At 36.6% G+C, this 12,474-nt stretch overlaps 1 protein-coding gene across 1 annotated transcript; it reads left to right on the top strand.

Annotated features, from left to right (window-relative positions):
* Window positions 1-891: 891 nt before the first annotated feature.
* LOC125242777 (putative sodium-dependent multivitamin transporter) lies at window positions 892-9,336 on the top strand. The gene is made up of 10 exons (XM_048151715.1): window positions 892-1,017; window positions 2,593-2,714; window positions 2,975-3,537; window positions 3,618-3,714; window positions 3,938-4,102; window positions 6,398-6,555; window positions 6,862-7,066; window positions 7,350-7,544; window positions 8,028-8,198; window positions 9,162-9,336. The coding sequence occupies exons 2-10, from the start codon at window positions 2,598-2,600 to the stop codon at window positions 9,192-9,194; spliced, it is 1,704 nt and encodes a 567-aa protein (XP_048007672.1). The 5' UTR covers window positions 892-1,017; window positions 2,593-2,597; the 3' UTR covers window positions 9,195-9,336.
* The last annotated feature ends 3,138 nt before the right edge of the window (window positions 9,337-12,474 follow it).

Below are 12,474 nucleotides of genomic sequence, written 5' to 3'. Positions count from 1 at the left end.
GTTTATTTTAAGTGACATGTGTCTATTGTAAAACATTAGATTATTTACTTTTTAGTTGTATGAAAAATGTAAAAAATATACTTAGGCTTTTTTTTATAACTTAATAAACGTGACATATATTATGTGTTACTACCATTTTTACTTTTAACTATCTAAATATAATGTAAAAATCCAAAAATGACATAAACGAAAAAATCGAAAATGAGTGGACTAAAAAAAACAGCACCTGTATAAAAAATCTGCTTATCGTTTCCTCCTCTATAAAAGTAGAAAAACAAAGTCTTGAAAGGTAGAAGACGGGACCTCTAATAGTTTATGAGAAACAAGATAGCTATTTTTGGGTCCCATACAAAAAAAACAGACTTTATTTTTTTCTGCTGTCAATATGCATTATTTCGAAAAAATCAATTCTACATTTATTGTTCCTTATATAATTCTCTATCGGATAGCATTATTCAAAAAATGATTTTCTGAAAAAAGTGCGAATGTCCTCTTTTCGAGCCATCCAGCCCACTGTGCTGTGCTGCGTGTCGAATTTAAAAAAAAAACACGGTGTATAATCCCACTTATCTATCTATTACTACACGATACAAGTCATTGTATTTTGCATCAGATATTATAGATACCTAAGCATAAATAAACAACGATCCATAACTATGAATAGCACATCTTCATCAGAATCGACATAATGACATACATTCTGTAATCAGATGATCACTGTGATTAGAGACTCACAGACCAATACTATACTTGCCTTGAGCCAGCAAGATAGCGATTGCAGAATGCTCTCCAGTATACGTGTGCATTTTGACAACGACGACCGCCTCGGTTTTTATCGCGCAGTACAGGGCTTTATATGTTTTAATGCAATGCATTTCCATTGAACGGGGACGAATGGGGACGGGTTAACTACTAAAAATGCGGTTAGGTATTGAATAATTTTAGCCGGTGAAAGTGCCTGTTCCATTTATTGGATAATTAATATTTTAATACTAAATAAATAGCGACATCAATACGGTAAGTATTTAAAATAAGAATACCACGCTATGGTTATTTCATTTTGTACGACTAGTATTCGTGTTAAATACTCGTATTCTAATTTTGTTCTAATTTATTTTTCCCGAAAATTAAGAATATTAGTGATACAAATAACTATTATCTGTTTAGTCCAGTAATTGGTTGGCTGAAGTTAAAATTAGATGTCAACAAAATTTCGAATACAGAAAAATACGCTTTAACAATTGTTACTCATTTACTCTTATGAGCAATCGGTGTCATATTGATGAAGCAATGTGAGTAGAAAAGTTTTGAGGTTTGGAATTTAATTCGTGAAGACAGGCTAACACATACCATTCCTTTTTCTTACGTATGATTGCAATGTCAAGTCAGCGAAAAAATAATGTTGGACACCAGAATCATGTCCCTGTTTTTGTACCTAATATAAATAAAGTAATGCACCATGCATTGGGGTAATTTCCATAGCTGGGCACCGTTAATCAAATAGTTAACTTCGTTAATCGCTAATCCGTTACTAAAAAAGTTAACTTCGTTAATCGTTAAAGCGATACATTTCGACAAATTTAACGTAAGTTAAAGTTAATCGTTAATCCGTTAACACGTGAAGAAAAATGAACTTTTCTTTAAATATCTTGCATCAGTATCCACTATAACGTATTATATTTCTGTAAAAGGCCGAAGTACAGCTAGCCTATTGAACTCTAGGCTGCACGTGGAAGGCAGTGATCGCCTGAGCTACTGCCAAGAGCTGTGTCAGGAGAGATGCTGGCGGTGACGGGACTGTTGTGGCACTTTGGGCGGTAGAGGCTAGGGAAGCGAATGTGGTCGTAACAGTCGCCATGGTAAAGCTTAAGATTCACCGAATCAAAGTTAGTAAAAGCAAATCCACGTGAAGAATACTTTTTTAGGTAATATTTCGGACAGACATCGACATCGGTAAAACAGACCGGCAAATCAGATTTGCCGGTAAAACCTAGGATTTACCGGCAAATCATAGGATTTGCCGTACTTCGGGCTTTTATAGTAGCGTTCAGAACGTGTTTTTCGCAGCGCAGATGGCGCCTGGTGCCCTACTAGATTAACGATTAACGGACTCGGAGAAATTTAACGGAAGTTAACGAGTCCGTTAACATTTTTTCAAGTTAACTTAAAAGTTAATCCGTTAATCGAAATGTTAACTTCGTTAATTAACGATTAACGGATTAACGAGTTAATGCCCAGCTATGGTAATTTCGAAGGACAGAAATGCTCGGGTAATTTCGAAAGGGGAATCTTAATATGGTGATTTTATGTGACTTTCGAAATTATACGACCTTCGAAATTAACCCAATGCACCCTACAATATTTAATTAAAATTAAGTAAAATGCAAAGTTCTAAATTGATAAAAACGCTGATGGTGATGAAGAACCAATTCGTTATAATTATTTGATCTATCTATGTATATTAAAATGCTTAGGCCTTTGCTAGGTAAGTAGGGAATATTAAAAAAAAATACCAAAACTATTTACATACAATCAATGATAGCGAAAGGAGTTCGTAGGAATTGACAAACAAAAAAATATTTTTTTTTCTAGTAAAAATGAAGCTCTCAATGTTCGGGACATGGGATTATGTCATAATAGCGGCCACTTTAATCATCTCTACCGCCATAGGAGTGTACTACCGCTTCAGTGGAGGGAAACAAAAGACTAATGAGGTAAACAGCATATCATGAGAAATAATATCTCTTCGTCTTCCTCGTCTTACACAATTCATATTTATCTAATAGTAATCACACCAATAAAAATGTTATCAAAGCAATACCTACTTGCAATAATTATGATAATAAGTATTAGGTATAGATTGACATCTAATAAAATAAAATGAGCCTTACTTATCTAAAATATCTATATCTTATGAATTATAAAATGGAGTTGCAAATTTTGTCTAAAAATCTCATATCACCTATATTTCCAGGAATTTTTACTGGCGGACCGAAATATGTCCATAATGCCAGTCGCAGTATCTCTAATGGCTTCCTTCATGTCCGCTATCTCCTTGCTAGGAGGGTCTTCAGAAACCTACACTTACGGCATGATGTTTTTTCTGATAAACTTGCCTTATGGCTACGGCACGCCAATTGTGACGAAACTGTACCTACCAGTATTCTTTGGACTGCAAAAGACGAGTACTTACGAGTATTTAGAACTGCGATTTGGACGTTACATACGCTTGCTTACATCTCTGACGTACGCCTTGCAAATGCTGTTGTACAATGGCGTTGTTCTCTACGCGCCAGCTATCGCCTTGGAAGCAGTCACAGGACTTGACAGACTGATATCTATATTAGTAGTGGGGTTGTCTTGTACCATTTATGCGACTTTGGGAGGTATGAAAGCTGTGGTGATCACTGACGTTCTGCAGTCTGCGTTGATGTTTGCTGCAGTTCTGAGCGTTACTGCGTTCTGTTCCATACAGCTTGGAGGTTTTGAAAAGATTTTTACTATCGCTCGAGAAGGTGGACGCCTGGATTTCTCTAAGTAAGTTTTTTAAACTTCGTCGACTTTAATACAACTATAATTTTTCTTCGGGCTTTAAAAACATTATTCCTCCTTTTCAGTATCAGCATAAGTCCAACGGAGAGACACACGTGGTGGTCCTTGAACATCGGTGGTCTGATCAACTATTTGTCGCTCTACGCAGTCAATCAGACACAGGTTTAAAGTAAATCTTCGTTATATATTTTTCGTTATCTTATACGATACGCAAGTGCAACCGTGAGATACTGTTTTAACTAGAAATCTTAGAATTTCAAACAAAATTACAATTCTTTTTAACATTTCTAAAAAAAGGATAGCAGTTTGAAATTCTAAGAGAAGTGTAAGAAAGGGAATGTATAAGTATTACGTGCAAGTGGCGCAAATGTTTCGTATGTTCCAGGTCCAACGCCTTCTAACAGTAAGCTCGTTGAAGCGGTCACAAGCTTGTCTGTGGTGGAGCTGGCCGGTCCTCGCATTTATGAGCTTGTCCTGCTGTATGGCTGGTATCGCCATGTACGCTGTATACAAAGACTGTGACCCGCTCACGTCGGGCAGCATTACTGCTGTAAGTATGTTGACTCGCAAGCTGGCTTAAATAAGACTGTCCTGGATTTGTCATGAGTCCAGCTGTCTGGCAGGGGCCCATTTCTCAAAACTGAAAGTTACAAATTACAAGCGGAAGTCTCTTTCCAACTTGTCATATTAGACATTGACAATCACTTGTAAATTGTAACTACTAGCTTCGAGAAATGGGCCCCTGGTATCGCCATATAGGTACGCTGTAGGTATACAAAGTCCTGTGACCTGCTGACATCCGGTAATGTCCTATCACTGCTGTAAGTATGTTGACTAGCAAGCTGGCTTGAGACCGGCCTGTGTTTGTCGTCATTTCCAGCCGTCTGGCTGGTATTGCTATGTAGTGATTCGGTCAAACTGTGTTTTTTGAAAAAAAAAATTAAATCCAAATAAAAATAAACGCGGTTTGATACCTTAGCGTAAGGTGCTTTGCGCACACTAGCGTCCCCTCCTCCCCACCTGACGCAACCCCCCTTTTTACCCAAAAATATGTCCCAAAATTCTGTTTTTTTTTATTTTTTGGGCAAAGTATACATTTTAGAAAAAAGTTGACAATGAAAGAAATAATGCTCATGAAATTTCCAAGAAGAAAGGTCATATAATATTTTTTGATATCATGCACTATTTTCATGTTATCTACATTATATAAAAGGCAAAGTCCTGAGTGACTGACTGACTTAAATCAAGGTAAAGCCCAAACCGCTGATGCTATAGAATCTAAATTTGACACGTAGGTTACTTATAAGGTCTACGAAGCTGCTAAGGAAGGAATTTTCAAAAATTCATCCCCTAAGGGGGGTGAAATGGGTGTACAAAATTCGTATAAGGATCCTACCTTTATTTTGAGAATATGAGCTTGAAACTTTGTATAAAGACTATAAAGGTAAAATTAAAATGGAAAGAAACTAATTTCAGCGTTTTTGGATTTTTATCATTTAAGAGAGTTAAAATGAGGCTGGCTGAAGTATGTATGGGGAATAAGTTTTATTTCAAGCTACAGGCTTGAAACTTGGTAAAAAGGTACTTCAGAAGAGCAAAAACTAGTACCTTGATAAACTTTGTCAAAATTCTGAAATTAAACCACTAATACACATATGACTATACACGGATATGGTAAGCGCTACAAAAAAAATGCATATGACCTTTTTTGTCTAAAATTTAATAGGAATTAATTCTTTCATAGACACTTTTTTCCTAACTCTGATACTTTTCTCAAAAATGAAGAAAAACCGTAAAACGGGACCTATTTCGTGCTAAAAGGGGGTGTTGCGTCAGGGGGACGGTAGGGGACGCTAGTGTGCGCAAAGCACCTTACCCTAAGGTACCATACTACATTAAAATTTTGCTGGATTTAATTTTTTTAAATTTCCATACATTCAAACACAACTTGACCGAATCATAGGTACGCTGTATACAATTACAAAGACTGTGATCCGCTGACGTCGGGCTGCATTAGGTACTGCTGCTGTAAGTATGTTGATTAGCAATCTGGCTTGAGACTGACCTATGTTTGCCGTCATGAGTCCAGCATTCTGGCTGGTATTGCCATGTAGGTTCGCTGTACACAAAGACCTGTGACCTGCTGACATCCGGTAATGTACTACCTATCACTGCTCTTAGTGCTTGCCTTTATGAGTCTCCAGATGCCTAGCTGGTATTACCACGTACGCCGTAGCAATAGAATAATCTACAATAAGCTTCTGACTCAGTCGTGGTACTCGTATTGACATAACCGAATAATAACAGTTTGGTACACTTTACTTTTTAGTATCAGAAAAGAAAGCCATAAAATATTTGGCTGAGTCTAAGTTGCTTTTTAATGTCTCTGTGTATAAAATAATTTCTTTAATGTTTCTGAAATATGACACCTAAATACCTAATTACTTATCTTTATTACCGCTGCTATTGATACAGATACTTACGCAAATTGAAGTTTATTGGTGTCTAGTTGATAACCGTCTTGGGGCTCAACTCAGCGTAATATTTCTTAAGGTTGTCTAGAAGAAATCTACCTTAAGGTTGTCTAGAAGAAATCGCTCTTTAGCGATAAGACCGCCTGTTGTTTACCTAGCTTTGTTCGTGTTGCTTCCTTGTTTTGTATTGTTGTATTTTATCAAGGTGTGCAATAAAGAGTATTTGTATTGTATTGTACATATATAATCTCATTGAATTTAACAAATAGATAATCGACCGTGATCTTTGACCCTTAACCGTACGGCTATGCAAAACCGCCGTGTATAAGGTACCTACATTACATAATATGTATGCATAATTTATTTTGTAGATGGATCAGCTGATGCCATACTACGTCGTGGACTCAATGCGAAGAATACCCGGGATCTTAGGGTTGTTTGTGGCCGGTATATTCAGCGCTACTCTATCTACTGTGTCTTCTTCCTGCAATTCCTTGGCTGCCGTTACGTTGACGGATTATATGGGCAAGTAAGGCACTATCTCTGACAATCTACATTATATACAATATATGTAAGTATGTTTATATCTACCTATATTCCACCATTATAGAAGTACCTAGACATTGTCTGGACACAAAGAATTTACTATGAACATACATCCTACTTATGGCTGGTTAGTCAAGTCAATCGTCTAGACTGCACTTATAAAACATGTACCAATCTATTTCCGATCTAAAAGTATACAGTTTGTCTTAAGTTGTTGATTCTTGTAGTTAGCTATATCTCCGGATTTTTGGAAACGAAACTTACGATCGACTATTATTTTTTTCCGAAGATGCTGCCACGTGCGCAAGTCCTATATCCCCTGGCTGACAAAACTGGCTGCCTGTGTATACGGGCTCGTGTTTCTCGGCGTGGCATTTATCGCCGGACACCTGGGAGGAGTGCTGCAGGCGGCGCTGACGATCTTCGCTGTGGTCGGTGGCCCGGTGTTGGGTGTGTTTACACTTGGCATGTTCACTACCTTCGCCAACGAAGCCGTGAGTAGTTTTAAATAGTTTTTCAAGATGCTGACAATCCTGGCCGCCTACATACAGCTTCGTGTTTCTAGCATTTTTTGTCACGCGAAGTGGACGTGAAAAACGCTAATTACCAAAGCCAGGCCAAGGATAACTTGATTAGAGGTATAAATTACCACTATAAGTTACTTGTACTTCCCAAATTCCTCCTTTATTGAATTATGATTTCGTAGAGCATCCCAAATATTCATACCAAAAAGCTACCATTACCTACGGAAAGTAAAAAGTTAATCAATAATTACAGGGTGCCTGCTCAGGCTTGCTCAGTGGGTTAGCACTGACATTGTGGATAAACTTCGGCAGACCTCGGCCCTTGCCTACCAGGCTACCTGTGAGCGTGGAGGGCTGTGGCGGCAACGTCACTCTACCGGCGCTACCGCAAGTTAATCAGGGAGACTACTTCTATCTGTACAGATTGTCTTACCTGTGGACTAGTCCGGTAAGTTTATACTATTGAGTATGTGTTCAGGCTTGCTCATTACCATTTTAAACCCTGCAAATTTCTATAAATAAGATGACACTGAAATATCAATTAATTGTTGCTAATTAACTCATCTCCACAATTATAATGATAACTCATTGCTCTTCAATTTAAAGTCCTTATGTAACGCTTAACCCATTTAGATAAGATTCTCGACATATTATGTCAAGACCTTACAAAAATCATCTTTCCTCATTCAAGTTCAAGCAAAACGATTTGTTTTGCTGCTTTTCACGTTTGATAACATAACCCGTTATTGTAATGCAAATGTCAAAAATGAAATACCTACATAAAACAAGCCACTATCGTGCTGCATTGTTTCTAGTGTCATTAATGTCATTATATCGCTCGTCGCTTTTCAGCTTTCGTGGTAGGCTGTTAATATATTAGGTACGAAATTTCAACCATGAAAATGTTAGAAAATCAGTTTTTCCATTTCAGATCGGTTTAGTATGCGTACTGGTAGTGGGTTCTGTGGTCTCGTTACTATGGAGACACCAGCAGCCGTGGGAGCGGGCGGGGCGGAGCCATCCTGACCCCGCGCTATTCACACCGCCACTCGCCAAACGGCTTCGGCGAACTCAGGTGGAAAAGGGTATTCAAGTACATAGGGTAAGTTTTGTTTACGTACTTACTTCTTTGTCTCAGTGTCCCAAAATGAGACTTGGCCTCCAATACAAGACAGCGACACTTTTCTCGGTCCTGCGCTACCTCTCGCCAAATCTTGACTTGGAGTTCGCACAGATCCAGCTCCACCATGTCGCTCCAGCCAGCGAAACCTGCGTGCGTAGCCGAATGCACAAACGCTCACGAAACGAAACGCTCGCAGATATCTATCTCTATCGCTCTTGCGTATTGGCGCGACACATCCAGACTACCTTTCGCGGCGTTTAGTTTTCGTTTCGCGTCGTAGAAATGCCATTCGGATACGGGGCCTGGGGCGTCCAGCCGGTCGTCCTCCTGCTTGGCGACCCAGGTATGATCTTTAAGTAAGTTTATGTAAGTTTTGTTGAACGACACGAAATTATGAAATCATTATCTGACTGTTGAAGTAAGATTTTGTTTCAAATGCAAGTAGGTGTATACAGTCCAAACAAGAGTTTTGTGCATTTTTGTGACATTACTTTGATACCAGCTTGCGAGATTATTAAATACAGATTCTCGAAAGGTTTATGCAGATAGTTCCTGTTTCAATATATGGTTTGTGATACCATATTCAACTTTAGATATCGATACCATTAATTTCTATCAGCAAGTTGAATCATTAAATATACAGGCAAAACATTGCCGCATTATATTAAATTGCTCCATATTTGTCCGGTGACTGACTCCATTATAATTAACAGGAAATTACTACCCAATAAAATTGGTTGGATACCGTGTACGCAAAATAACACATAAAGAAGATGTTCACATACATTTCACAGCATTCTCTAGCTATACCTACCCAGTGATCGATTTTTCCCATTGAAAAACCAAACCTTCATTATAAAGTGTATTCAAAATTTCAGTCTTTTTGGTCATAACTACAGTAGTTTATTAAATATGTTTATTGAAAACAACTTAATTTTCTAGGTCGACGCGTCAGGTGAAACATCGACGAAGTAGAGTCACTGACTGACTCCGAAACTAAGACTAAGAGTAAGAAACTGGCTAAGAAAGAAGAACGCGTATCCTCTCATTTGCTGACTGGGATGAATGTAGAAAGATACGATTTGTTAGGTATATCGTATGTAATTGTTTTTATGATTAAAATGTATGACAAAAATAACACCTTTTTTGCCAAACGAACAGAAATAATAGTATGCAACTATGTAATGTAATACTATGTTAGCACGCCATTCCCATCGTTCTATCTCGAATAATGACACATGTAAGTTTTAATATATGTATATACTTATATTTTTATCTATTTTATGATATTCGCAAAAAGTCTATATTTATGATAATATTGATATTATAAATTAGGCACTTATGTGTAAATTTACGTACCGTTTAGGTGTCCGTCTGGTTATTATCTAATAATTAGACTTCAAAAGTTTATCATATCATATCATATCGATACCTCTGGGTTCAATTGGCGTAAAGGACATTTTGGCGAAAATGAGTTATATATACAGTTTTGTTCAGAATTTCAAGCGCTATCGATCTGTGTAGTTAAAATTTCGATATCTCTTAAAAAGTTGCCTTTACGACCAAGATTTTCTACTATGGACTTGCAAAAATAGCTTTTCTGAAGGGGCGTAAATATCAAGTCATTAATTATAAATTATTATTTGTGTCGTAAAGGAAATCTACAAATAAAAATATAGTCGTAAGTCACCTTGAAATATATTGTTGCCCTTTAAGCCCTTACTTTTTAAGGATCACTTTCTATAGTAGTGTGGTAAAGTTGGGCGTAAAGGACAAGTTTTTTTGTTCTTCGTCCTTTACGACCAGCACTAAAAATATTTAATCCGCAACTGTAATCGATATCTTTGGGTTCAATTGTCGTAAAGGACATATAATGCAGGTTTCCAAGAGAAAGATAAACCCACTTTTTTGTTTTATTGACCTATATTTGTGACGTGTATAAGAAAAATATGCAGATTACGAGTATCTTTAACCTAGTGTAGCAACCGTAGTGATAAACTAAACGATTTAGAAGATAGATGGTTGTAAAGGACACGTCAAAATGCTATAACGTCCTTTACACCCATGATTTGATAGGGTCGTAAATGACAGTCTTAGATGATTTTTATACAAAGTCGGGGCGTAATTGTAACCGAAATGGTACTACAAATGTTGTGCTAAGTTTACAATTTAAAACTGGAAAAATGTATCAATACGAGTACGTACTTAATATGGCATAGAATAGCTACATTAGTTTAATGCAGTGTATTATTTATCTAAGCTATCTTAGCAACAAAAAAGAACAAGACTATTTTATATCCAGTTTTGTAATAAAGAAACAATATTTGCTTAAAAATTACGTTTATTGTTTGGAAAACCTCATTTGTTTACTTTGGCAACAAATTCAAAGTTATTTTTTAGTATTCGCCGCTGTCTGAATAGTCAGTAGGTTACGCATTCAGCCTTTAATTCTAGCAGGGAAACGCTTTCGTAGTATTATTATACCGCGGCGAGATGTAGGTAATAAAAAAAACACTATGGTAATCAGGGTACGTACCCAAATGCACAAACGTTCACGATAATATCTATTTCGTAGCTATTAAATATATCTTTATCGCTCTTGCGTATTGCACCAGACTGAATTTTTGTCGGCGTCTGGCGTCGACGATTGCCATTCAGCTACGCCGGCAGTAAACTTTAACAGTAGACTATACTAACATTTAGTGCGACAATAACAGGTGCGTTTCGCTAGCGAATGAGCGTTAGCGTTTGGTGACTTGGCTATGTACCCAGGTACTTAAAGCATTGACTATAATATTTCTAGGATTGAACTCATAATTAAGATTATTCTTATTTAACAGGGTTTAGACTAAATAACAATCTTCTGTTTTAAAATTATCAAAAATATGAATCAACATAGTAGGTAGTCTTGAGTACAGTTACTATTATTTATTAGTTGGTTACAGTTTGTATACGCGTCCTAACTTGCGTTTATAAATAGGTACTTAACTCTTTAGTTATTCTTAGAACTTCTTTCTACTTTAGACTTAAAATTACTGTCGTATTAATATACTCTACTGTTCACAGTTGCTGATTAAAGTTTACGTGATTACCATTATTGTTTTATATTTACTTAAACTACGAAAGCGTTTCCCTGCTAGAATTAAATACTGAATGCGTAACTTATTGAGACAGCGGCGAGTACTAAAATAATAACTTTCCAAAATAGTAGATAGTTTTGAAGAAAATGTTGTTTCTTTATTGCAAAACTGGATATAAAATAGTCTTGTTCTTTGTCTTTTCTAAATATTTAGATAAATATACACTGTAACACTATTGTGGCTATTCTATGCCATATTAACTACGTTTTGATACATTTTTCAAGTTTCTCAATTGTAAACTAAGCTAAAAACAGTTGCCATTTGTACCATTCCGGTTACATTTACGCCCCGAATTTGTATAAAAATCATCTAAGACCGTCACTTACGACCCTATCAACTCTAATTGTTCAAAAAAATCGTGGGTGTAAAGGACGTTCATAGCATTTTGACGTGTCCTTTACAACCATCTAACTTCTAAACCGTTTAGATTATCACTACGGTTGCTACACTAGGTTAAGGATACTAAAAATCTACATATTTTTCTATATACGTCACAAATATAGGTCAAAAAACAAAAAAGATATAATCATTTTTCTAAAAAAAAAGTTGTTTTTTGCTTCTCCTGAAAACCTGCATTTTGTCCTTTACGCCAATTGAACCCAAAGGTATCGATATATCATATCATATCATATATTTATTCAAAGAAAACAATACAGGTATTGTGTTTGAATTGAAGCCTTAAAACTAAATATAATGGTACAATAAAAATGGTAAGCCTAGATATTAAACATTATGAAAAATTTCGTCTACGGTGTAAAAACAACTTCTCAATAAAAAATTTTTTAGTTCTTTTTGAAATAAAGCGTAATCTGTAATGATTTTAAGTTCTGTAGGCAATCGGTTATAAATACATATACCTTGATGGCCAGCGGAATGTACAGCAACCTCGAGTCTGGGACGAAACTTTACCTTCATATTTTTGGTGCGCGTAAGTAGGCGTTCATGTTGCTCCGAAGAAGACTCGTTCCTTAGAAGCTTTGTGAGCAACACCAACACATACAAACTAGGCACTGTGAGAACTCCCAACTCTTTAAAAAAAGTGTCTACACGAGACCCATGGGGGTATGCGGAAAATAGTACGGACTGCTCTCTTTTGAATTATAAGGGCTCTGCTG

This window comes from Leguminivora glycinivorella, chromosome 3 (assembly GCF_023078275.1).
Source record: "Leguminivora glycinivorella isolate SPB_JAAS2020 chromosome 3, LegGlyc_1.1, whole genome shotgun sequence".
Classification (NCBI taxonomy): Eukaryota; Metazoa; Arthropoda; class Insecta; order Lepidoptera; family Tortricidae; genus Leguminivora; species Leguminivora glycinivorella.
The sequence above is the reverse complement of the archived record's forward strand: the minus strand, read 5'-3'. Positions and strand labels throughout refer to the sequence as shown.

Coding starts and splice junctions, on each gene's coding strand:
- LOC125242777 (XM_048151715.1), top strand. CDS start 2,598: ATGAAGCTCTCAATGTTCGGGACATGGGATTATGTCATAATAGCGGCC. Junction 3,715..3,937: donor ACGCAGTCAATCAGACACAG/GTTTAAAGTAAA, acceptor CGTATGTTCCAG/GTCCAACGCCTTCTAACAGT. Junction 7,067..7,349: donor CTACCTTCGCCAACGAAGCC/GTGAGTAGTTTT, acceptor CAATAATTACAG/GGTGCCTGCTCAGGCTTGCT.